Source organism: Siniperca chuatsi, linkage group LG6 (assembly GCF_020085105.1).
Source record: "Siniperca chuatsi isolate FFG_IHB_CAS linkage group LG6, ASM2008510v1, whole genome shotgun sequence".
Taxonomy (NCBI): domain Eukaryota; kingdom Metazoa; phylum Chordata; class Actinopteri; order Centrarchiformes; family Sinipercidae; genus Siniperca; species Siniperca chuatsi.
The window spans coordinates 6290499-6317612 of NC_058047.1; the positions used below are offsets into that span (position 1 = coordinate 6290499).

Sequence of the window (27114 nt, forward strand, 5' to 3'; positions counted from 1 at the left end):
TAATTTTAATCCCACACTCAGTGTCAAAGATGGGATTGTTGGGAGCCATAGGCTTTTCTTTAGCACTGGTATCGCTAACTCAGGTAAATATAATGTTTAATGTTACAACCTGTAAAACACATCAATATGGATGTCATTTAGTTTTAAAATGTTTATAGCATGTTATTGATTAAATTGTTTTTGTTATTTACAGATACCTTACAGTGCAGAAGGTAAGTAAACTAAGACATTTAGTGTAAATACTATTTTGGACCCCATTAGTGTTGGCATATTTAGATTTTTTTTTTAAAGAACTATGTATTATATTATCAATATTTATAACTCACAATGGATCACCGAAGCTAAAGATGTCACACTAAATGGGTTCACTTACCTGTGTGTAGTTCTGATAAAATTTTAAAAAATGGTAAATATCCAACATTTATAATGTTTTTGTGTATTTGTGATGTTGTTGTTTGTTATGTTTGTTTACTGCTCAGTAAACTTTCAATAACAAAGTTTTTTTTTTCAAACCAAGCTCTTGTTTTCAATGCCATGTATTTCCATCTTTTACAGGGTGCAAAATCTTGTCAGCAAGGCCCTCAGGCTCCTCATCGATTCTAGTAAAATGGGAAAAACATACTGGGGCAACAAACTATTTTTTGGACCTTCGGGTGAAAAACAATACAACCATTGCACCGGTTGTGGTGACCCTTCCAGCGTCCGGGACAGAGAGAGATGTCCAGGGTCTGAGACCAGGAACTGAATATAATGTGACTCTCAAAGTCTTTCAGTTCTTCTTCGTTGTGTGTACGGATACACATGTGGCGTCCACAGGTAAAGAAGATTAATAAAGTTAACAGTTGAGACAGTTAATACAACATTTATGTAGAATAGTTGTAAAATCTCTTAAAATGTGGTAGTGATTGGAATTATTGTTTTGTTTGGGAAGCATCGCCATACCATTCGGCCTTATGGGTCAAATTACGACATATATTTATAAATATATATCAAGTAAAATTGACATATTTACATAGACTTTTTAAAGGATATTTATATAACGAGTTCCTAAACGAGTTATTTGAACAAAAAAGCATTCATGATATGGGCTGTATCCAATTATAGTCCATTCAGGGTGCGTCTTTACGCGCATAAACGCGCCATTACGCACGGACACAACGCAGCTATGTAGCATCCTAAACAATGCTTTCTCCCCTGCTCTTTGCTCCCAGTCCCCGACACGTCGCAGATAGTAGTTGGCCAGGCGCTGTCGAGTACTTCAATCATGTTAAAATGGACTGAGGTACCCTCGGCGGAGTACTACTACCTGCAGGTGCGCTCTCAGGCCACCAGAGACGTGTTCAACCAGAACTACACCAACATCACCGCTGTGGTAGGAAACCTGCAACCCTCCACCAACTACGACTGCTACGTCTTCACAGCTAACCAGGCCGGCCAGGGAAACAGAAGCAAAGTGAGGACCATCACGACCTGTGAGTGATCAGTTTCAGTCCATTTAGGGGCCTAGAAAACTGTTTAAGGAAGGTGGATGTTACACAGAGTGGTCAGTTGATCTGGAGAAATGTCTCTGCATGTAGCCTACAAACGCAGTTGACAACAGAACCTCAAAACTTTGCTTATGTTCACTTAATGTATGTGGATAATTAATGACAGAGAGATAATTCAGGTGATTTTATTATTACTAATCTTCTATGCAAATATAATTTTTTCTTTACTGAATCAAGCTTTATGGCCGAAAAAAGCTGCATGTAGTCACATAGCTGCTGTAGATGTTTCCACCTTTTCCAGAAACAATTTTACATTCGATTACATTGGATTGTCAGCAACAAAGACAATGTTTCTGGGAAGACATGGTGCTGTTGAGTTTTTAAAATATAAATTTTCAATTGCATAAACAATACAGCAGCTCCATTCAACTCCATTGCATTGGGGCAACACAATGTTCAGACGCAGATATCTTAAAAGCTCGGCAGTAAATTAAAATATATGTATTTTTGTGATTTATGTGAACTGACCCTTTAACACTGCTGAACTTGTCATTGGCTGTAATAGCGGAATATGAATTAATAAATTGAACGGAAACAGTGACCGTTTTTTGGCCGCAAGAATTTGTTTCAAACTAGTGTATCAAAACGAATTCAGTTATATACATTATCAGATTGAATACTGTCCCCTCTAACTTAGTCCTTATGTCTGTCTGTAGTGGTGCAGCCTCCAGTGGGCGTCACAGCAACACAGACTGGCCCGAGCACAGCGAGGGTGACGTGGCAGCCGATTAAGGATGTCCTGATATACCAAGTCGCCATACGGGACATTGATGGACCCACCAGCCGGCTGTCTGTGTACAACATCACAGACACCAAGCTGGATGTTCAAAGCATCCTCCCATGTTCCACCTATCTGATATCAGTGTCCTCATTCAGCAAGTTCTTGGTGCCGAGCGAGCCCACAGACTACACATACACCACCAACAGTGAGTTGGCAGATCCAAACCAATATCAATAACGTGGTGATTAGGATCTAGGTCAGCTTTTCTCTCTGAGGCGTTCCTTTCAGACATGTAGAATATGATCCTCAGGGGATAAAGGATTCAGATGCCCTGACAACCTACTTGTTGTCAAGCCTGCCAAGGAAACACAAACCCAAGAAAAATAGAAATTCAAGGCGATTATTTTAGTCTCTTTACAGTATATTACATGGGATATACAGCATTCACAGTATATTGTCAATTTGCGCCTATCAAAGATAATGTGATAGTTTTGAACAGAACCAATCAGCTCTTTTACTCAAAAAGCAACTCTCCAATCAGGATCTGTGTAGAAAATGGGCCATGAATGATGGGATACTTATACAAAACTAAAGTACAGTCAACAATCACCCCATCAGTATTTCTTACCAGACAGTTTCTGATATAAAATGTATATAAAGTGTCAGTCCTCTACTTTCTACTCTCTTTTTGTGCCAAGTTTTCTTACGTAAATAAATGTTACTTGCAGAGCTGACACCAGTTTCATCAGTTTCTGTGGACTACACCTGCACCAATCACTCTGCCATGGTGCACTGGTCGGCTGTGTTTGGGGCAGACTCCTACAAGGCCACGGCGATGGGCAAAAATGGCACGGAGCTGACGTGCACCAGCCAGCTCACCAGCTGTCAGATCACCGGACTGAGCTGTGGCCAGAACTACGTGGTGCATGTAACACCCATGTCAGAGAACTGCAAGAACAAGATGAACACCACCTCGGCCACTTTTCAGACTGGTGAGACACAATTATCACAAATAAAAAATAAGGATCACTTATCTTATTAGGCGACCTATCAGACATTAACATACAAAAAGAAGAACAAACAAAAAGAAACATACTGATATCTTCTCCAAAGTCCATTTTGATCAAGTTTGTTCAATAGAGAGTGCGTGATCCTCTCATAACCACCCAGCTGAGCCATTGTTGTAGTCAAGACTTCATATGGGAGTGGATGGTTTTTCCTCCAGTGACTCAGCAGTATCTGCTCAGATATTATAAAAGACAAAATGAGCCTATATAGACTATAAGTGCTGACATCATTCTGACATCATCAGGGTTATTTTCTTAGATTTTGGAAAGCGCCTCCAGAGTCACAGAAGACATTACACAACTAGTTTCACTTGCTGAGTAGCAGTCCTTATTACAATTAAACTGAACTTCATATGTAAAATCAGTGGAGTGCACCCTTAAATATGAGGTTGGCACACTGCAAGCCTGACCTCTGGTCAAAGTTTCAACCTCTATTGTACAATAGCTGATAGCTGTGCGGTGATGGTTAAATTACATAGCAATGTTACCTATGCGATCTACAGTACCCAATGAAAATTGAAATGAAGAGCATGTCATTCAGTAGGAAGGACTGATCACAATTGAACAATCATGAGAAAAATGTCGACCAAATCGCTTTAGGTTTTATATTGGCTGACTCAGATTTTCATGTATTTTCATGTTTTCCTCCTCTCCTATCCATTAGCCTGGTTGAGACCTATAAAACCTCACCTGTTTGATTTTTTCAGTGACTAATTCAGTCTGATTATCAGACTACTTAGCTTAAAACCAGCATTCCAAAGTAACTGTAAAAGAGTCGATTTATGGTAAATATTGGCAAATTCACCCCACTTCACCAAGGTTTAAAGGTAAGCAGAAAATAATCCCAAAAATGGTGAGAACATGTGGTTAAAACACTTTTTAAAAAATATATAAAGACAGCAGATTACACTTGACAAAAAGGCCAATAAAACCAAACTCAAAACCCAGATCTGTATGTGGTTATTATTTTGCAGAAGAGAACCAGCCAGTAACCTACCCATCTGACTGAATGGCTCTGTGTCTATTAAATCTTTGACCGACGAACATTTTTACCGCTCCACCCTGCCATCTATTTTTGTGGAGGCAGTTAATCCTTTCATCTCACATATCACTCTATTCTGTTAGAGAGCCTGGTTGAGATTTTCTGTCCAACTCCACCCATGGGACCACATTGTGCACCGCTAAGCTGTCGTGACTTGGATGATGATGAATATGATTTTATGACAAGTAATTGTTGTCAAGTATACAGCCATTTAATACTTGAGGGAAAACATTAAATAACTTAATCTGGTGACATAAGACCTTTTAGCAAAAGCCTAAAGGCACAAGCAAAAGGAAACAGCATCATTTTTAGATGATTTTGATTTAGTTTTGTGAATATACAGTTCTTATTGGGCTTTCATAGCCTTGGATGAAGCCTTGGCCAAGTTTAAATTCTTATTTTAAGATAATACCGCTTTAATCTATTTTTTTCTTCAGGATAAGGATTACTGAGGTCGTATCAGTCAAGAGTCATTTGGGAAACTTTTTCCCCCCTTGTTTTGTTTGGTGTCTAAATTCACACATTTATTTCAGTGCATCACTGAAAACTGGGTCTCCTATTTAGCTCAACTGTCTATATCATATTGTGTTGTGTTCAGGCTGCTAAGAATGAGCCTGTGTTTGTGCTAAACCTGAAACCTCATACAGTGAAAAGCAACACTGGAGTGTAATCTTCAGTATCAGGGCGTTTTAACCTGAAAAGGGATTTGAGACACTTGCCTTTGATGTTGCTTTTTAACCCCATTTACTCTTTTTTTTTTTTACCTCTCTTGCATCTATCTATCTGATGTGGATGGGACTGATGGTGAAGAGGACATTTAGAAAACAGTTTAAATTAATGCATAAATATCTATTTCCTTTAAGTTCCCTGTCCTCCCAAGAACCTGGAGTTGTTGCGAGATTGTTCCAGTGAAGTCATTATCTTTTCCTGGGAGCACACAAACAATACAGACCGCTACATGGCCAGGGCAGTGGACTCTCAGGTATTGTATTCGGGACAAATTATTTTTTGCAGCAACAATTTTCTATGTAAAATAACTTATTTTTAAGAAATACGCTTATTCGCTTTCTTGCTGGGAGTTAAATGAGAAGATAGCTACTGCTCTCATAATAATAATAAAACTTTATTTATAGAGCACTTATCAAAACAAAGTACAAAGTGCTTCACAAGAAGAGAAATAAAATACCACAGTGAATGATGAAATATAAAGAAATAAAATACATAAAATACACAAAAGAAATAAAATAAACAGCCAGTTCAGGTAAAATCAGGATATGCTTTCCGATAAAAATGTGTTTTGAGAAGAGACTTAGACAAAGACACTGACTCAGACAACCTAATTTCTTCTGGCAAGTTGTTCCAGAGCCTCGGGGCCCTGATAGCAAAAGCTCTGTCCCCCTTAGTTTTCATCCTGGACTCAGGAACAGACAGAAGACCCTTGCCCGAAGATCTCAAACTACGTGAAGGTTCATAAGGGATATAAAATATAATCTGGAGCCAGGCCATGAAGAGCCTTAAAAGTAATCAACAAGATCTTAAAATCCATCCTAAAACAAACAGGGAGCCAATGTAAAGAGGCTAAAACAGGTGTTATGTGGTCATACTTCTTGGTCCTGGTTAACAGCCTAGCAGCTGAGTTTTGTACAGTCTGCAGTCGTGTCAAAGTTTTTTGATTAAGACAAGTGAACAGACTGTTACAATAATCGAGGTGTGAGGCGTCTGTACGTTAAATATGAAGCTGCAGCCAGTCAGCTTAGCTTAGCGTGAAGCTAGCCAGGCTCTATCCAAAGGTTAAAAAAATCAGATTCACCTACTAACACCCCTCTCAAGCTCACTAATTAATACGTTATATCTTGTTTGTTTAATCTGTACAAAAACCACTGTGTAAAAATGACAAGTTGTGTTTTAACAGGGGGTTAATTATGTGCCCGATTATTTCCTGGCTGGGAGCCATGACTTCCTGAAGTCTCCACTGGCAACTTCACTGCAACTTGTTGTTTTTACACTTTTTGTATGGATTAAACAAATGAAATATAATGTGTTAAGAAGATAGAATGTGTTATGTGAGGTTTTGAGGTGATGGTACGCAGATTTTGTAACCTTTGGACAGAGACTAGCTGTTTCCCCCTGTTTTCAGTCATTGTGCTAAACTAAGCTAATGGGTGCTAGCTGTAGCTTACAGACTTACATGTAGATGTGAGAGTGGTATCAATCTTCTCATCTAACTGTTGGCAAGAAAGCAAATAAGCATATTTCCCAAAATGTTGAACTATACCTTTAAAGAGGTGATGACTAGAGTCTGTAATTTAGAGTACATATGAAATATTTTGTGATTTCTCTGTACCCAGGAAGTGGCCCAGCAGTGTCTGACTCAAGACAACTCCTGTTATTTCACACACACAGTGTGTGGACGACATTATCGCTTCACAGTCTACGCCATCTCAGGACAGTGCAGAAGCCAGATTAGCTCTACTGTTGACATTCGCACAGGTATGACTACATTATCTCTACAGCAGTAGATACACACGTAGGATGTCTGTCCTATTACAAAACAACAATATTATTTCAGCTTTTTAGCTTGAAACAATTTTCAGTTTTTATCTTTTATAAATTGCAAATAAAAAGATATAATAAAAAAAAAACAACTTAATCCTTGGATTCATTTGCCTGTCTCCAGCACCCTGTATTCCCCAGAATCTGCAAACCTCAGCCGACTGCAACTCAGATGTTCTGCTCAGCAAGTGGGACCTCGCTGAGGGGGCTCTACGCTACACTGTGGAGGCCTTCGGCAACAAGGGAAACTACAACTGCAGCTCACTGTCCAACAGCTGCGCTGTAGAGGGCATCCAGTGTGGAGAGTACTTGACCATCTACATCACAGCTTTTGACGACGAATGTGCCAGCCCGAGGAAACTAGGGCCTGTGGCTGAGACAGGTGAGGAAGAGCTGTTAGTGCCTGTTTATTAGATATCAGCAATGGTGGAAGATGCATTAAATCCTTCGTTTAATCTATAAAAAAATACTCCAAAACAAGTAAAAGTTTTGCATACAAAAGCTTACTTAAGTAATGGGAAGGAGGTACTGTATTAGCAGCAAAATGTACTTAAAGTATCAAAAATTAAAGTACTCGGTATGCAGAACAATGACCCCTGTCAGTGTTAGTCAAGTCAAGTCAGTTTTATTTATATAGCCCACTATGACAAATCACAAATTTGGGGCGTAACAATCTGTACAGCATACAACACCCTCTGTCCTTAGATCCTCAATTCAGATAAGGAAAAACTACCACAAAAAAACCCTTTTAAAACCCTTTAACAGGGAATAAAAAACAGATGAAACCTCAGGAAGAGCAACAGAAAAGGGATCCCTCTCCCAGGACGGACAGACATGCAATAGATGTCGTGTGTACAGAATAGACCAACGTAATTACAGTATGGACAATCTAGATGCCACATGACCTCCTCCTCCTGCAGCTCTAGTTTTATTACTTCATCAAAAATAAAGGAAAGTTTAAGGCATCAATCAGGTATGATAGTGAGTGTTAACCTTGAGATGGAACTGTGAAAGGGTTTAAAGGTGAAAATTATTCTCATTTTGATTTGTCCCCTCTCCTCTAGTCCCATGCGCTCCTCAGAACGTATCAGCTGTGAAGGAATGTGGAGCCATCTCCGTCACAATGACCTGGCTATTGTCCAGCAGTGCAATTTTCTACGTCGCCATGGCGAAAGACAGTAATGGTGTCATTTACAGCTGCAACTCCATGGATTTTACCTGTATGATCGAGGGCTTGAAATGCAGCACTAACTACACTGCGTACGTCATTGCCTCCAACTTCATGTGCAACAGCTCTAAGAGCGAGATGATCTCCATAGAAACAGGTACTGTGAGGCTGCTTGTTTTTCTTCTTCTGGGTTATTTTACTGTAAAGCTGCTTGGGTGTCCTTTGAAATTAACAAAAGGAGGAGGGAGGGACGTGTATCTTCCATTTAAAGGAGGCTTTGAGTCAGTAATAAGGTTTAAAATGTCAATAATTTTGTCTGGAAGGACTGAACAAACTTGTATTTACGACCTGTAATATATTGAATTGGTTGACCACATTTCTGGAACGCAAAGGATATATTTCTGTTATTTACATGCATCTTCTGAGTTATTTGCCAGTTAAATCAGACTGAATACAGAGAGCACACAGCTGTTTTTTAACATCTGCCTTTTAAAAATCAGAATCTTAAGCTGCTGATTTTCATGATTAAATTCTTTAGATAACTGTCTGTTTGCCTCATTTCAGCTGCTTGCCCACCGGATCAAGTTACTGCCTCTCTGGACTGTGCAGCCAATAAGGCTCTGATTTCGTGGCATGGCCAGCCCAGAATAAATTCCTACACCGCCAGCATCGTGGATGAAGATCAAGGACTTCTCAGCTGTAGCTCCACTAATACCAGCTGTAGGATACCCAACCTGAAATGTGGACAGCGCTACACTGTCACTGTCAGACACCACGATGGCATCTGCCCCAGCATGTCCTCTGAGGCCATCTACATGAAGTCTGGTAAGAAGGTTTTGCTCGAAATGTGAATTTTGTACATTAAAACTTCCCCTCATGTCCCTGGATCTCTGCTCCCCTCAGTAAACCTTTGAAAAAATGTTAAGAAGCTATAAACAGCACAAATAGTTTAGACTATGGCCTGTAAACAAAGCAACTGCCCCAGGGGACCCCCGAAACCCACAAATTAATTGTGTTGGTTGCAGGGGTGGAGAAGGTACTGTATTCATATCCTGCTATATAAAAATGGACGCTGACATCTTCAGCCTGCAGTTTGGGTTTCACACATCCTAAACCCAATTCTTCAAAAGTTTGAATTCCTTAAAAGTTAGCTTTTTTTGCAAAAGTGGGTAATTTATTCTATGACAATGCATCATATTTTAGTGGAGTAAACATTTCAGTATTTCCCTCTGACTTTTAGTGGAGTAGAAGTAAAATAGCATATGGAACATGGAAAAACTCAAAGTACAAATACCCCAAATATGCCCTTAAGTACAGTACTTGAGTAAATTCATTTAGTTACATTCCATCAGTGGTTAGTTGATTTATTACAACAATTTTGCAATTGGTAGAAAATATACAGTACTTACGGATAAGTGAGAAAGTACTGTATGTCTTTTATGATTTGGGGAACTAACCTTTGAAGATGGCGTCTTTAGTTTTAAGGCCAGACATCAGCCATTCAGCTCAAAGCACAGCTGCACTAATCAGTATATTAATATTAACTTTATATTAATGACGCAGTTCCCCTCAGCTCTACAGAGTGTTTCAGTGTCTTTCAGCTCACTGTTTTGGATTTACTGCCCGCAACGTTACTGTTTTAGTTTTTGCTTTCATCAGTGTAGTTTTCAGCAAAAATCTCTGACAAACTGTATGCTACCCTCCCAGCACTAAACAGCAGACAGACAGTTAGCGACCATCTGATGAACATAGTGGAGCATTTAGCAGCTAAAGAGATAGAAGAAGATATTTCCCTCAGGAGTTGGATCAGACTAAAAGGGATGTGAAAATTGGACTTATTTGTCAGGTGACCAGAGACATGATATCAAATGAACGCTATGTTGCTCAGTGCCAGCTGGATGTGTAAATAGGCAACATGTTTTTCATGTCAACTGATAATATGTCAGATGTTGTGTTTACAGCTTGTAGTGATGAATTAATGCAGGTTTAAATTCAGCAGAGGCTGACAAAGTGTTTCTTAGATTGATGGAAGTTAAATCAGGCAGCGTAGAGATGAGCCTGACAAGATGAGTCTGAAAATGTGTCATTTTTTATCCATCCTACATTTGTTTTCTGGTGTGTAATGTCCATTACAGCCTGACATGTAGTCTTGATCTCATCTTAATTGCCTGTACATTACTGCTTTTCCTTTTTCCTAAACCCTGTGTCGAGTGTAGATTAACCTGCACGTAGAAGGTCTAAGAGACATGAAAACGAAATTCTATTAAATACATGTCAGTGTTTTTTACGTAACCATAATAATCAACAAATTTTTTAGATGCCAGCCTTCACCTTTCTTTCTTCTCTCTGTCCAGTTCCTTGTGGGCCCAACGTGAAAGCCGACTTAGACTGTCAGTCACAAGTACTGACACTCGGCTGGAACTCGTCGAGTAGCGCAGAAGGCTACATAACTGTAATCTCAAACAGCAACAAGCAAATGTCCTACAACACCACAAAGCCTGTGTTGAGGATCAACACACTGGAGTGTGGACTTGATTACACACTGAAAGTGATGTCCTTCAACGGCAGCTGTGTCAGTCAACCCACAGTATTACCTGTCTGGCAAAGTAAGAGAGCGCTGTGACAAAAGTTGTTTTTTTTTTCAGTCTTTCAACATACATGACGTGTCTGTCCTGTACAAAATCAGTCATAAAAAACTTGTAAATTATGTATCTGGTAAGTCTGCCTTGCTATGAATGTGACTTAGTATAGAGAACATATGTCTACTGAAATGTAAGCAAGGCAGCTATAGTGATGTGTTTATACCTTGCACTTGATGTGAACAAACAGCCCTTCCCAGATGTGTGTTTGGTGCTTTTTAGTACTTTGATTTGAGGACAGTTCCTTAAAATGTACTGAGCTGAGCTGAGGTTTTCTCTCCCTCAGCACCATGCGTGCCCACTAATGTGGTGGTGAAGAAAAACTGTGGCCAGAGTTTTGTGCAAGTGACTTGGCAAGCAAGCCGTGGCGCCCTGTACTACCAAGCAACTGCAAAGAGTAAAGATGGCGGCCCCTTGCTATGCTCTTCCAATGAGACGTCATGCAAGTTGGAGGGCTTAATGTGCAGCCAGGTTTACAATGTTGGTGTGACTGCCATGGACAACAACTGCACCAGCAATGAGAGCTATACGAGGATACTACTGACAGGTAAAGACAAGCAGTCAATCAAACAGCGTTTTGTCAATATGTATATCTTCTCACAGTCCAACACATACCATCCATCTGTTGTGTGTCCTTCCTCTGCAGCACCCTGCCCTCCCTCTCAGCTCAACACTTCAGTGAACTGTGCCAATAACTCTGCCATGTTAACCTGGAACAAGAGCCCCAATGCAGTGTCCTACACTGGCAAGGCAGTGAGCACAGGCGGACACATTGTGACCTGTGACGCAGGAATGAATCTCAGTTGCCAATTGGATGGTCTGCACTGTGGCAAGAAGTACACCTTCACTGTGTCAGCCTCAGATGGCGAATGTCAAAGTCCTGACAGCATGCCGGTCGTCCATACAACTGGTGAGAGGGAGTAGCATCTCTGCTTTCTTCCTATTTCTTTTCACTCCTTTCCAGAACACTTTCTTACTAATCTTTTTTTCACTTTTGTCTCTAACTTTACCTAACAGTAGCTCTTCATCTTCCTTGCTTAAACTGTTTTTATGTTCTCTTTTGCTTCTACCTGGATGGGTCCTAAAAACACCCTTTACCTTCTCTACCTCCTCCTTTCCACAAAAACCCAAAATCCACAACATTAGTTGACAAAGCAATGTCACCAAAAGATCCATTTAGTAGCAGTTTTGGAACTCCAAGACAGCTTGGCAAAGTCCATCTGCTGAGGAAGAGCATGTGATACAAATGAAAGCTCCAGAACAGCTACTACACTATTGTTTTGCCAACTGCTGTTTGAGAATCTGAAATCTGAACCAAAAAACACTCCACCATGTTTCCTGTGCTGTTAAAAGAGACAAGAGAAGCCATTTGTAACAATTCCTGCAATCTCACAAAATATACTCAATCAACTAAATAAATATGATAGTATTGTATTATGATGTGAGCATAGTGCAGTGCAATTACTTTATGCATCTCAGGTACAAGTGCATAACTATTTTCTAAGGCAATAAATAAGATTTCAGTACTGTATATCTGTGTGCTGTGGAGCTCTTCTGCCCCCAAGTGGCCATAAAACATAATCTATTAATGCAGTTCTTTTATGATTGCACTACAGTTCCTTGCATTTGTAATCAAACTACTACTGAGTCTTGCTCTTTTCCTCCTGTGTCAGCTCCATGTGCTGTTCAGAGTGTGGTGAACACCCTGAACTGTAGCACCAACATACTGACCATCAGCTGGGCGCCTGGATCAATGTCAGTAAACTACAGCGCCACCGCCATGGCCCAAAATGGAACTGCACTTCACTGTAAAACAGAGGATTCAAGTTGTACGATGACTAATTTACAGTGTGGACAGCAATACAATGTGACGGTCAAGCCCATCAGCAGCACATGTGAAGGACTCAGCAGTGTCCCAGAAATAGTTAATTCTGGTAAGTTTGTCGTTTGACTCAACAGAGCAGTATCCTATATGTAAATACAGAAAATGCAACAAAGTAAAGGACATGATCTCACTTGATAGTAAAATGGTTCTCTGATTTTTCCCTCCTCCTCATGTGCCTTTTTATGACCAACATAATTTCTTTCTCAGTTCCTTGTGTTCCTGTGAAAGTCAAAGGCGTTGTGGAGTGTTCCTCTAACACGTTGCAGGCGTCCTGGGATGCAGCTGCTGGGGCAGCATCCTACATCTCCACATTGAAGGGATTGGGAGGTTTCTCTTCTTCCTGCTCCACAGCTGTCCAAAGTTGCATCTTCCCTGGCCTGCAGTGTGCACAGACATATATGTTCAGTGTGGTGGCTCTTAACAACAGGTGTAACAGCTCAGAGAGTGCCATGATTTCAGCAAGAACTGGTAAATGTACATTTTAGTTATAAAGAAATCTGAGCCTTTTATTTTGGGCATATGCAAGCACATTAAAGAGGGAACATTAAAGGATAAGGCTGGTGATATCCTATATTTTTCTTATTATAAAAGAATCCCATGCAAAGACCAAAACCAACAATGAATTGATCCAGTTCACAAGTATTTTCTGTGTAATCAAAGCTTTACATACTGTAGCTTGTTCTTCTGTGCCACAGAGCTCAATTGTTGTCCAAAAAACAATTAAAACACATCAATGAGCTGAACTGTTGCACTGTGTGACATGTTCCTTCATTAGGATGAACATGCGACAGTGCCCAGCTATTTCAGGATATTATTTAGCCCTGTTCAAAAATGAAAACTACATTTGTGACCTGTTTTTTTAAAGATTTACATCTTCAGTAGGAACCAATGGGCTTGGGCCTGAGTGCCACAAACAGAGGAGGGAAGTATAAAGACATGGACTAACATTGTTGGTTTTGTTCTTTTCTTGGGATTTTTTGACAATATTCAAAATATAAAATAATGACTGCCTTATCAGTCCAACAGCAAAAATGTTGACTAATCAACATTTCTCCAGAATTTAAACTTGTACAATATAGTATAGATTTTAGATATATTAAAAGCTACATGACATCTTTTTTCTCAGACTTCCTGTTGAGGATGTTTCAGTTTTTGGAGACATATAGAGCAAAACATTTTAAAGCTTTGATGTACTTACTATAGTTTTAATGACTGATTTGTTTCATGAGTTGGCAAACGTTAGCATTCAGCTCAGCTGAGTCTAAGTACAGCTGACAAAGTAGAGCTGATGCTGCAGTCAGACCAGAACTGTCAAAATATACTCGCAGGTTAACAGCTGAATTCAATAAATTGAAAATTATACTTCCTGTCAAGTCATAATATAAATATAGTCATAATGCTAATTTTCTCCCATCTCTAGCACCCTGTGACCCTAAAAATGTGGCCGCTTCCCTGCACTGCTTCTCTGGTGTGGTGACGGTGACATGGGGGGCCAGTGCTGGAGCAAAATATTACACAGTCCTCGCTGAGGCCAACAGACACATCGACTCCTGTAATTCCACCGGTACTTCCTGTGAGCTGACCCAGCTGCAGTGTGGGGAGGACTACACTGTGACTGTACTGGCAGGGGACGGGAACTGCAACAGCTCTATACTCGCCAAAACCAATGTAACAACAGGTGAAGAAACAGTGAGAGTTACAAGACTATATTTAGATTTATCTGGAAGCACAAGTGCAGATTATTTTAGGATACACTGAGTAGCCATTTTCAGATTATCATGAGTGAATGTTGTTTCTTTGTTGGATATATGGCCTTTTATCCTGTTTTCATTAAGATCGTGAATGGTATTAACTGTAACGTATCTCACTGCAATCAGTGCCTCCAGCAGGACACTGACAGTTATCTGTGAATTCAGCTGTGCAAAGGTGGTGCTTATGTGCAGGGCTGAGCCAAGATTTTAGAAATACTGATGTTACAAATCCCCCCAACTCACTCTCAGACCAGACATAAAAAAGAAGGGCTCTACATTTTTAAATTAATCAGGTTTATGGTTTATTCAGTTAAATGTTCATTATAGATCTATTTTCTGTAAATTTCATTTCCCAAAATAAAGGTCAAAATGGTGTTCCTGCGCCTTCTCCTTAAAAACAAAAATGATCCATGCTCAGAAATTAACAACTGTAACTATCTTCAGTAATTTAGAAAGTTCTGAAGGGGTTTTGTACGCTGTATCTCACCCAAAAGATTCCTCTAAAAGACAAATTTGTAATGTGTGACAATCCCCTGCCCAGCCCCCTGCGCTCCAGTGATCCAGAACCACTCCCTGGACTGTGTCTCCAACCACGCCTTGGTCACCTGGGTTAAGGATGAGGATGCCATGAGCGTCATGGTCAACGCAACCTCCAGCCTTGGACACGTAACGTCCTGCAGCTCCTCCACCAACAGTAGCTGTGTCCTGGATGAACTGAAGTGTGGACACACCTACACCATCCAGGCTGTTGCACGAGGAGTCCAGTGTTTGAGCAAACCCAGCACTACTTTTCAGATTGTCACAGGTAAGTTAGAATTTAGACTATCTTTGTGTTAAGGCTGTTGCTTGCAAAAGTTGGATGTTTTGCCAACATATTTTTTTCTGCACTATAATATGCAATATAACTATGGGGGTTGTGTAAGATGCAGAGGATATGGTATGTATGGTATGATCGGTACTCATTTCATGATATACACACCATAGTTTCTCAGCCTCTGAGTCAGGACCACCTTTGGGGACACCACTTTATGTTGGCGAGGTCATATGAGATATTCAGGAGGTATTCAAGTATGAGGTGTTCAGGAACTGAACTGTACTCCTCTCTCATCCAGCTCCCTGTACCCCTGCAAATGTGGAGTTCACATACTCCTGTGAGACTGGCATTGCCTTACTGAGCTGGGACGAGTCTTTGGGAAGAAAGAGTTTCTATGCCCAAGTCCATTCTGGAGACCACATGGCCTCCTGCAGCACCAGCCAGACCGACTGCTCGCTGTCCTCACTGCTCTGTGGTCGCAAGTACAATGTGAAAGTCATAGCTGTGGCTGACCACTGCAACAGCAGTGTGCCTGGTGTAACAGAAATACAGACAGGTAAGAGAGCGAGGATTGGGTGATGGGACATCTACACAGTGTATGTGTGTGTGTGTGTGTGTGTGGATAAGGATGAAGACTAACTTCATCCTAAAATGTTTGGTAACATTTGTAAGTTTCTGTGGGTTTTCTCTCCACGACACTCACACTATTCTAAACCAGACGGTTTGCAAGTTTTATCTTCTTAACTACAAAGCATGTATACTTGACATTTTTGTGGAATGGCTAAAGGTGCAGCTATTAGCTCAAACTAGACTTTAGCTAAAAGTTTGGTTTCTTGTCATGTAAAGTGAAGGGCAACAGCAACCATGGTCCTCATCAGGTAATGTGTCTGCAACTTGTGTATGTCTACCTTAATGACAAAACAGCTGAACTTTAAGCTAATCACAGGACAAACAGTACTTGCATGTGCAAAAAAATGCACACTTCCCAGAGAAGGTTACATTTTACAATGTTAATGTGTTTAATGAGATCAGCAGCAGGATTAGACTTGATTTTGGTATATTTCCATCAGAGAAATGAGACTCCCATGGGGACAGTAGTAGCTTGAATCAGAGACCCTCCAAGTGATGATAAAAAAAATCCAGTTGGCAAAATGTTCCTAATAAATAGAATAAGGTGCAACATTTGTGCTTTCACGTAAAGACTCAATGGTGTTTTTCCACCAGCCCCCTGTGCTCCCATGAATGTCAGTGCCTCCCTGGTGTGCGACAACAACACAGCGGCAGTGAGCTGGCAACCCTGTTCCGGTGCAGTTTCCTACAAAGTGACAGCGAACGGTAGAGACGGTGATGTCATACAATGCACCACAAACAACACAAGTTGTCACCTACCCAACATGCACTGCGCCCAGACCTACGTGATCACTGTGACCCCCTTCTCTAATCACTGCAAGGGCTTCAACAGCTACCCAAGCACTTACATTGCAGGTGAGGTGGAACTGGAAAAATGCCCTTTTACACACTTCGGTGTGATGTGATCAGGTTTGTGCTCAAAAAAAGACCCAATATTATTACTAATATTAAAATATTATACACGTTTTAATACTGTCTTTCTATTAAGGCAAAAGACTAACACAAAGAAAACAAACTTTTTTGCTGGATTGATCATACTGAATGTTGAAGCAATTCCTCTAAATGCCACTAGATGCTGGCTCCAAGAAAACTCTTGGATCTCAATAGTGAATTTCACTGTCACATGTGTGTCTTGGTGGTGATTTTGACAGTTATTATGTTAAATATTGATTGATGACTTATATGTTTTTTATAATTATTTGTGATATAAAATATTTAGTATGTTTGCTACATGCCACAGTTATAGTTCTTATATTCTATTAATTATTAAATATTAAATGTGTTTTTGCCACATGCTCACTCCACTTTTTCCTCTAACCACTCCCTTTCTGTCAGGCCCCTGCCCCCCCACCAATGTTAATGTGTCCCTTCAGTGTGTTGGTAACGTGGCCCTTGTGACCTGGAATGCTGCCCTACAAGCAGATCTCTATGTGGCCACAGCCGTAGATGAACATGACCACACCTGCACCTCCAATGGAACAAGCTGCTCCCTCAGAGACCTCCACTGTGGCGCGACGGCTGTCGTCACGGTGGTCACCATAGAGAGGGGCTGCCGGAGCAAGCCCAGCGAGCCTTTCACTTTCCAGTCAGGTCAGAGAATGTATATGTAGATATTAAAGGAATAGTTCGACATTTCTTTCAAACTTTTTTTCTCGTCTTGCTCAGAGTTTGATTAGAAGATTGATACCACACCTGGTGACAGGAAGAGATTGCGCTAGCATAGCAGAAAGACTGGAAACATGGAAACAGCTAGCCTGGCTCTGTCCAAAGTTCAAAAATACACCTACCAACACCTCTTAGGCTCACTAATTAACATGATAATTTAAAATGTGAAAAGGCTAGCCGGTTTCCCCTGCTTCCAGTCTTCATGCTAAGCTAAGCTAACCATTCCAGCTCCATACTTCCTGCATAGACATGAGAGTGGTATTGATTTTCTCATCCAACTCTCCACAAGAAGTGTCACAATCATGTGAACTATTATCCCATTGGTTTTAATTAGCAAAAATCAGTATTTAAATCAGTTAATTTTACAACATTTTCTAAATCTTTCTCTCTCCGTCTCCCTCTTGTCTCAGTCATCTGCCCACCAACCAATGTGACTGGAGTGACAGCTTGCAGGAACAATAACATCACAGTAAGCTGGGACCCGCGCCCAAAAAGTGGTGTTAACTACTTCGTCCACTCTCAAGAAAATGGTGGGACTAGTGCCAACTACTCCACAACCCAGACGTCCCATGTGCTCAACAGCCTGCAGTGTGGACAGTTGTATACGCTGAAAGTCGCCGCCAGGGACACAGAGTGCACCAGCGTCCTCAGCAAGCCTATACAAACTGAAACAGGTTAATATCTGGATATATCTTGGTTGCTCACCTACAACAATGCAGAGCTGTTACAGTGAGAAAAAGTCATTCTCACAGTACCAGTTATCAGTGGTCATCCATTTCTCCAGTATGGCAACTAGGTGGCAACTGACGATTATTTTCATTATCAAATTATCATTCTCTCAATTCATTGATTGATCATTTAGATAGTGAAAAATGCCCATCAAAACTTTCCAGAGCCCAATGTGACATGTTGAAAGTGCTTGTTGTGTGATATTTACATCAATAGCTGGAAATATCTTTCTGTTATATTATAATATACTTAAATATTTGTCTTGCTCTAGTCAGGGCCATGGCTGGGATTTTAGACACACTGAGGTCAAGAGTCCAAATTCATCCACCCTAAGAAATGTTTGACGAGACAACACTTTCAATTTATTTACATTTAGTAATTCATTTCAGTTATATTTTATATACATTTTATCTCCCTACATGAGGAGGGTTTTTTTTACATTTTGCAATGCATTTCATTTGATGGTTTACATACGGTTTCAAAGCCTTCTCTAAACTGCCAGGAAGATGTGAAAACACGAAATGGCTTCATTTAAACAGTCACATTTAAAGATGCAATATACTGTATATAAACATAATTAGAATTAGCCTTAAAAACCCACTATACGTAACAATACTGAGGACATGACCTCCTCAGTTGTAGCTATGGCTGTGATTTTCACATTTTTCTAGTTTCATTGACTTTTTTTTTTTTTTCATTATAATGAAAATGTCAAATTCAAAGTCAGATTCTACTCTGATCGTTTATCAACCAACATTACATAGTCTAAAAACATGGTAAATCTACCGATATATAATTTTATAGTAGATCTGCAGATATAAGTGTTTTTTTCATGTGATATATTGGACATTTTCATTGTTTTCCAATGATTTCTTCCTTTATAATAAATGAGTAGTGTGTTAATTAAAATGATGCATGTGAATGTTTTATTTAATTAATTATGTTAAACTACAGTATATTTAAATTCCCAGCTAATTGTCCATGAAATAAAAAGAAAATACAGTCTATGTTTGTGTCTACATCTGACAAAATTTACTCTGAGCTAGCAAAGTTCTCTTCTTACTCTCACTCCTGCCCTGTATACTTTTCACTCCTAGCTTGGTCTGTAAATGCGGTTTATTTGGTGTATTTCTCTGAGGAACACAGAATGATTTGTTCCTAAATCTCTTTCCTGCCAGCTCCGTGTCCTCCAACCAACCTGACTGCCAGAGCCATCTGTGGTACCAACTTAGGAATGCTGACCTGGGCACGGAGTATCCACGCTATCTCCTACACGGCTACAGTGACTGGTACCCACGGCCATGTAGTTTCTTGTTCTTCCAACACAACAACCTGCTCAGTGAAGCTGGATTGTGGACACCAGTACTCAGCAGTTGTGGTTGCTTCCAGTGCGACATGCAACAGCAGCAACGGAGCATCCTTAACTTTTGCCTCAGGTAAGTGACACCTGCTTCTCCCTGCAGATGTCTGGGTTGCACTTTCAGTGTTTCTTTTTGTTTTGAAGCTCAAAACCAATGAATGACTCAATCAATCATCTTCCCATCTTTCCCCTTCCCACAGCTCCCTGTCTGCCTGACAGGGTGGTAGCAGACCTGGACTGCAATGTCAACTCCGTTGCGGTGAAGTGGAGGGGGAGCATCGGCAACCTTGAGTCTTACACTGCGATCGCCATTGGCAGTGACAAAACCAGAGCAACCTGTAACTCCACTAACACAAACTGCACCATCAAGACCCTAAAATGTGGCCTCACCTACAGCATCGTCATCACTACATCATCAGTCGACTGCGGCACCATCAATGGCTCCGACTACTTGATGCAGTCAGGTAGCAAAGTGTTTTCTTGAATTACAGTGTATTAAATTCAGTAGTTACTAATGGGAAATGAACTTACTGCTGCATGTGCATATGGCCACTAGTGGGAGTTGGGAGGACAGTGTACGCAGGTATTACAGGCACTGTGGTAAAATAATTCCATATTCCTCGAAACAAGACTCTTAATCTATCATTTATGAATTATTCTTAAAGGTGCTATTGATAAAATTGATAACATCCAGCCACTAGATGACACACTCCCCCTCCCCCTTCCATGCCATTCCAGTGGCTGCCAGTTCGTTGCACAACCTGCATATTTCATGGTCAAGTGGAGTGAGACTCAGACATATCAAGTGATGAATCTTTCGTGATACAGTAATGAATTAATTTAGCAACATAGTTATACATTACATAGATTACTTTGTGCGGTGGTGTTTCATGTAACATTATCTATGGTAATCTTTGGATATGACTAGCTAGCTTTAGGTAACCTTTTTTTCCCATCATTTAATAATTGTAGGGGCCCTATATTGCAACACTTACTGTAAAATGACATTTCAATCATCCTTACACTATAAGACATTAGATTAAATATTTACATTTTAATCCAATCAAAGAGTACAGTACATAGTAGAGATGCTATTAAAACCCACAGCGCTCCACATTAGACAGACTGCAAGCTTGCTCGCAAGCCTTGTTTAGAAGCAGGAACCAAATGTCAAGCTCACACAGAGATAAACAAAACATTTATTTTGGACCCGTCAACATTTTTAAAATGATTAATTCACAATCATAATCTTTTTGTTGTTGTTTTTTTAGAAAAAGTGATACTTTTATTTCGCACCTTTCTAAAAGATCTGATGTTTTTTTGTTTTTTTAATATTCATCTACATACAAATGTTATCAATATAACCTTTAAACCCTACCTCTTTTATTTATCCACCTCTTCATCATCAGCCCCCTGTAAACCAAATAGCGTGTTGGTGAATCTGCAGTGCAGCACCAACATGGCGTCAGTGACCTGGGGAAACTCAGGGCCAGACCAGACCCAGGTGGTGTCAGCGGTGGACAGCAGAGGAGTGATCAGAACCTGCAACTCCAGCAGCTCTAACTGCACCTTCGACCAGCTGACCTGCGGGGAGAGCTATGTTATCAGTGTGGTCGGCCGCACAAATACATGCAGCAGTGAACCAGCTGTTGCAGAAAGGCTCAACACTGGTACTAATAATTTAGCAAAGGATAATGTACAGCTAGCCTCTCAGGAACACAAAGTATCAGCATTACATGGCCACTCACCTGAATGTCTTTGATTTTATTTAGATTTCCCAGATTCAGTCATAAATAATTTAGAAGGTCTGCAGCTGTAAGAACACATGTTAATTCATGGTCTACACTAAAGCAGGACTGAAACCATAGGAACATAAAAATATAATCACAAGCAGAAATAGTACAGTTCTAGGCAGTGTGACTGAAAATTAAACATGGGAAGGTGTAAAAGATTCTGCTGTGAATAATGTACTTTGAGGGCACAAGGGAGGTGGGTAATGCTACATTTTTAGAACCAGCAAGATCCAAAGTTTTATCCTAGTACACAGGTACTAAATTTAAATTTAGAATGGAAAAATCATCCATTTTTTGGTTTAGTTTGGTTGGTGAACTGAGCTCTTGTTCACTTGCCTGTTTCAACAATGGTTGAAGAATTATTTAGAATCTTAACATAGGTAAAAGCAGCAATACTACAAAGTAAAAATACTTCACTATAAGTAAAAGTCCTGCATTTAAAGTAGATGTACAGAAGTATTATGGAGTTTAATATTAAGATAATTATTTAATACATTTTACTGATGCATTCATGTGTATGCAGCATTTTCATGTTGTAGCTGATGGAGGTGTAGCAAGTTATATTGTTTCATCGATAACAGGACATCTTATTTGATAAGCTGATCATGTGATTAATATTTAAAGTAACTATACACATTATAGATAAATGTAGGGGTGTAAAAAGTTACGATATTTGCTGCTAAAATGTAGTGAAGTAGAAGTATGAAGTAGTATAAAATAGAATATTCAAATGAAGTGAGAAGTGCCTCCATATAATTGGAAAAGCAAACGTGTAAATAAATAAAATATGGTGGCTGAATTCCATTTAGCTGCTCCAGTTTCAGGATCCTTGTATTATGCATGCTGTGCTGTCATGGCTTACTAGGACACTTGAACAGAACGGAGCCATTGCTGATATTATTATTAACACCTTTGCTTTTCTTACTATGACAAGTCAAAATTGCTGCTGTGAAAATGACCTACTGTACTTAAGTACAGTAAATGTACTTGGTTACTTTACACCACTCATACTAAAGAAAGCTGTGAAATAAAAACCGGCAATATACTACAAGACTGAACCGAAAGTAACCCTGCCACATATCTACCTCTCTCTCTCTCCACTAGCTCCGTGTGTTCCCACCCACCTTACAGCACAAGTGGACTGCCAGACTGGTATCACTGTGGTTACATGGGATGCAGCACGTGGTGCCACAGCTTATACCGTCTATGCTCGGGGCAATCTCGGCCACAACGCTGAATGTAACAGCACTGACACCAACTGTGATTTCCTTAACCTGGCCTGTGGCCAGGACTACAGCATTACAGTGGTGGCTCGCCATGACTCCTGCGTCAGTTTGGTCAGCGCGTCCATCAACGCCACCACAGGTAATAAAACTGCTAAAAGATTGCGTCTCTGCAAAGTGAGAAAAGCAGCCATATGTTCTGATGGGTACAAAACTGAAGGGCTATTACTGCATCTTAAAGGTGCAGTCAGTAATATTGTACTGGCTCTTTGAACAACATAACCAGAATCTGTCTCTTTTTATTGTTGTAATGTTTTATTAGCAGTTACCTATTATAAGGTACAGCAAACTTGAAATTAGTAATAAAAAAACATTGGGGCTTGTGCAGAAAGACAAATTTGCCAATGTTGTTCTTATGGCTGCCACAAGGTGTCACTAAAGAACCATATTTTATTGAGAGCACTTTGTAAGTGTAAGGGGCAACACAAGTTCTCATAAAACCCTTTTAAAATCGAACTATGAATCAGATGTTTGTTAAGCAACTGCACTTAACAAACAGGTTTTTCATGGGACAATGCTTCCAAAAATTATTACAGACTTGTTTTACATTTTACTTTAAACAGTGCATACCCACATGACCCTCTGTCTATGTATTTTCATTTCCCTCTCTACATCCCTCTCTCTCTAGGTCCTTGTCCTCACAGTGGTCTGAAGACTACCCTGGACTGCGAGACCAACACGGCCGTGGTGTCTTGGACGCCCGGCAGAGGCATCCGCTACTACAACGCCTCAGCCAATGCCTTTGACATCGCACACCAGCAGGCCTGCTCTACCAATGTCTCCTCCTGCAACATCAGCTCTCTGCGCTGCGGGGAGAGCTACAGGGTGAGCGTCAGTGGACAGGGACAGAAATGCCCCAGTCCTGCCCAGGACTGGCACAGAATCAACACAGGTAACTTAATATACTTTATAGAGTTACTTTCAGCAACAATTTATCTTACCTTTAGCTAGCTAATCATTTCAAATGTATATCAACTACTTTCAGATAATTATTTTAACTGTTTATCCATTAATATAACTATTACTTTTAAGTAACTGTAACTACAGTTTAGTCGGCTATTGTTTTAAATAGCTGACACTCATCTGTCATCAAGTACTTTTAGCTAACTATGCTATTATTATCCTGTTACTTTTGGCCTACTTTTCCCACTGATTATCCGCCATTTTTACCCAAAGCTGTAATCGATTACTTCTAGCTAATCGGATCAGCTGTTTTTACATCACTTTTAGCTAATTATTTGAACTATTACTACTACTACTTATCCATTACTTTTGGCCTACTATTTCAACTGTTAATCCATCATTTTGACCAAAATTTTAAGCTGTTATTATTATAACAATTTGTTTGTCTATTAATTATATGTAATTATTTCAACTGTTTACCTGTTACTTTTATCTAACTATTTCAACTGTTTATACATTACTTTATATCCTATGTATCCCTTATGTAATCAGTCACTATACAGTGGACCTGACAGGATATGACGTGTTATGTACCAGATGTAAACAGAGGGATTAGCAGAGGTCTAGTGAAAGTTAATAAAATTTAATCGGTTGATTAAATGTGTCTCAGAGATTAATTGATAGAACAAAATGAAAATTACACTTGTAAATGATTTGACTCACCATTCTTCTTTCACTCCTCCAGCTCCCTGCCCTCCAACCCAGCTGAGGGTCGACTCTTCCTGTGAATCAAACAACATCTCAGTGTCGTGGCAGGCCTCACAGGGCTCAGTCTCCTACATGGCCGTGGCTGAGAATACACAGGGCCGCCGGTGGTCCTGCAACACCAGCAGCACCACGTGCCAGATATCTGGTCTGCTCTGTGGACAGACGTACAAGGTCTACGCTGTCGGTGTTAATGAAAAGTGCATTGGAGCCCACAGTGACATTAAAATGATACCTACAGGTAGGTATTAAAACCCAAGTCATATTTGGCTTGTCTATGCATATCTGAAAGTGTATATTTACTGTTAAAACAGCAAATACATACAGTGTGAATAGTGACTGATTCAGCAATTTGAATATGTAATCTGATATGTAATCAGCAACACATGCTCCTACACACACAGCTTATTCTTATTTGAAAGATGCTATAATCATATAGAAATTACCAATAAAGCTTCCACTAAAATACACATGTTGATGCTTTTATGTTTATTTACTTTCACACTGAATCCATATACAACATTCCTGTAATTTTGGAAACTTATGATGTTCATTTGTTGTTGACACTGTGTCAGAGAAGCATTGATTTAACTCTTAATATTATTGCTCCTCCATACATGTAAATGAGGTGGATAAAATATTTGAAATACCTTTCAAAATAATGGGACTACACCAACAACAGCCCTCAAAACATGCCATAGAACTGAGTCAACACATAAATAACTAACGTAGCAGTTTCAAAACAAACAGAACATTTTTAAGGTAGAATTTATTGCGGGACTACTGAATTGCATTACATCATGCAGGTGGTCTCAGTATATGGCACTAAAGCCATGTTTATTATAGCAACATTTTTACAAAAACATTTGTAATTCATTTAATAACAACTATTTAACATGTTCACACTAAGACCAGGATTATGTTTTTTTTTACAATTTCACCTCTATTTTTATTGCCTATGTTTATGCTGATTGTACATAGTTCAATTACATTTTTGTTGGGTGATTATTTAAACCTAATAATAATTCAAGTTCACAAAAGCAGCTCACATCAAGTGAGCATCTAGCAGTTCAGTATTTCCCTCAAGGACTCAGATGGCTGGATGAAACCTGTGACCATACAGTGGGAGGATGTTTTCTATAACCACTCTCTTTGCTCTCTCTCCAGCTCCGTGTGTGCCACATAACATACAGAACAACCTCGACTGTCTGTCTGGTGTCCTCAACGTTACCTGGCAGTCGACAGGTTACGTTTTTCAGTTCCTCACCTCTGTGGTGAGCAGCAAAGGACACGTCAGCATCTGCAAGATGGATTCGCATCACTGCGTAGTACGCAACATGCAGTGCGGTCTAACCTACAACGTAACAGTGGTGGCCCAAGATGAGGCCTGCAACAGCTCCCACAGCCCCACAGAGCAGGTCCTTACAGGTAGGTAAAGCTCCAGGTAATAGTTACAGTATATCTGATTAAAAACAAATAGAGGTATAAAGGGTATGTCTGACTTTGTCTCTGTGCTATTTGAATCTTGTTGCTGTGTGAAAACCTTCAATCTCCAATATGTCAAAAAACTGTATGTTTCTTGACCACTGTGCATTTTGGAGTTTATCCAATCAGATCTGACAATGATTCAAAAGAGTAAAGAACAAAGAGTTTGTCTCAACCTTAAGAAAACCAGCAAAACTTGCAAAGTTGAGTTGTGACGCTTTCAGAAATACATTCATATTTCAATTTGGAAATTCGGTCTGTTTTGTTTTGTTTTTTTACTTCTATGAGAAAGGTTTTCATGCAGCAAGACATTAGTTTTACTCTCTTCTGTTCCTCATCTTTTATCCTAACCTCTTCTTCCACTCGTCCTCGCAGCTCCTTGTCCTCTCACAACCTTCCTTCCCACCGTCAACTGTACCACTGGCATTGTATCCGTAACCTGGAACAACAGCATGGCTGGGGTCGTGCAAACAGTATCGGCGGTTGACACCACAGGTCGCCGACACAACTGCAGCGGCACAAGCAGCGGCTGTAATCTTAGCACACTGGAGTGCGGGACGGGGTACAACGTCACAATCACACCATCGAGGAACAAATGTGTAGGCAGAGACAGCCCCACAAAAATGATCACAACAGGCAAGGATCAATGTTTTAGTTTTACTTGAATGAAGAGGCAGATATACACTTCTTTGTGTACAAATACTGTTCATAGTTTTCTGTTTTATCTGTTCTATTCAATTTTAGCTTGTTTTTATTTTCAATTTTATTTTACTCTTTAAATCTCATGTATATGTCTTTTTATACAGCTTTGTTTCTTTTACAGTATATCTTTTCTTAATGCCTTTTTATGTCCTATTTACAGTACTTTGAATTACCTTGTTGTTGAAAGGTGCTTGCCTTGCTTTACAAAAAGGAAGACTTTAACTTTCTGTGTTCAGGGAGGGTGTGCTTTCACCTCCTGATTATTTGAGAATATTTGTTTTGTCAAATATTTGTCAAACTTAAAAGATTATTTTATTTTAGGCTAAGATTAAAACTTGGCATGCTTGTAGTTTATGTTTTTAAATTATACATAGTAGTAGTAGTGTGAGTAGGAGTACTGTTCAAGAACCCTGCATTCTTATTAGGTAGCCATTTGCTACTGAAATGTTAAAATGTGTAAGTATATAGTCATTATTTTAACACACAGCAGTAATGCACTCCTACAACTATTTGTACAACCTGAAAACAGTCAAGATGATTGTGACTGATTTTTTTTAAAACTGTTGCTTGTCTTTTGTTAGTCATTTCTGTTTCTCATCATCTAGAATAGCT

The 27114-nt window shown here is 39.8% G+C and overlaps 1 protein-coding gene across 1 annotated transcript in view; it reads left to right on the forward strand.

The window, feature by feature from the left end:
* The window catches only part of LOC122877670, a 52923-nt gene continuing 25809 nt past the window's right edge, over positions 1-27114 (forward strand). Inside the window, exons 1-30 of the mRNA XM_044199527.1 lie at positions 1-83; positions 194-212; positions 556-816; positions 1212-1472; positions 2204-2473; positions 2997-3260; positions 5241-5359; positions 6726-6867; positions 7055-7312; positions 7995-8255; positions 8663-8923; positions 10453-10704; positions 11024-11284; positions 11384-11647; positions 12411-12671; positions 12830-13090; positions 14043-14300; positions 14915-15178; positions 15486-15743; positions 16412-16672; positions 17153-17407; positions 17893-18156; positions 19390-19647; positions 19772-20035; positions 20981-21241; positions 22469-22729; positions 23276-23539; positions 24296-24556; positions 25483-25743; positions 26176-26436. Coding sequence (XP_044055462.1) covers positions 30-83; positions 194-212; positions 556-816; positions 1212-1472; positions 2204-2473; positions 2997-3260; positions 5241-5359; positions 6726-6867; positions 7055-7312; positions 7995-8255; positions 8663-8923; positions 10453-10704; positions 11024-11284; positions 11384-11647; positions 12411-12671; positions 12830-13090; positions 14043-14300; positions 14915-15178; positions 15486-15743; positions 16412-16672; positions 17153-17407; positions 17893-18156; positions 19390-19647; positions 19772-20035; positions 20981-21241; positions 22469-22729; positions 23276-23539; positions 24296-24556; positions 25483-25743; positions 26176-26436 — 7120 coding nt within the window. The 5' untranslated portion in view covers positions 1-29. The remainder of the gene's footprint in view (positions 84-193; positions 213-555; positions 817-1211; positions 1473-2203; positions 2474-2996; positions 3261-5240; positions 5360-6725; positions 6868-7054; positions 7313-7994; positions 8256-8662; positions 8924-10452; positions 10705-11023; positions 11285-11383; positions 11648-12410; positions 12672-12829; positions 13091-14042; positions 14301-14914; positions 15179-15485; positions 15744-16411; positions 16673-17152; positions 17408-17892; positions 18157-19389; positions 19648-19771; positions 20036-20980; positions 21242-22468; positions 22730-23275; positions 23540-24295; positions 24557-25482; positions 25744-26175; positions 26437-27114) is intronic.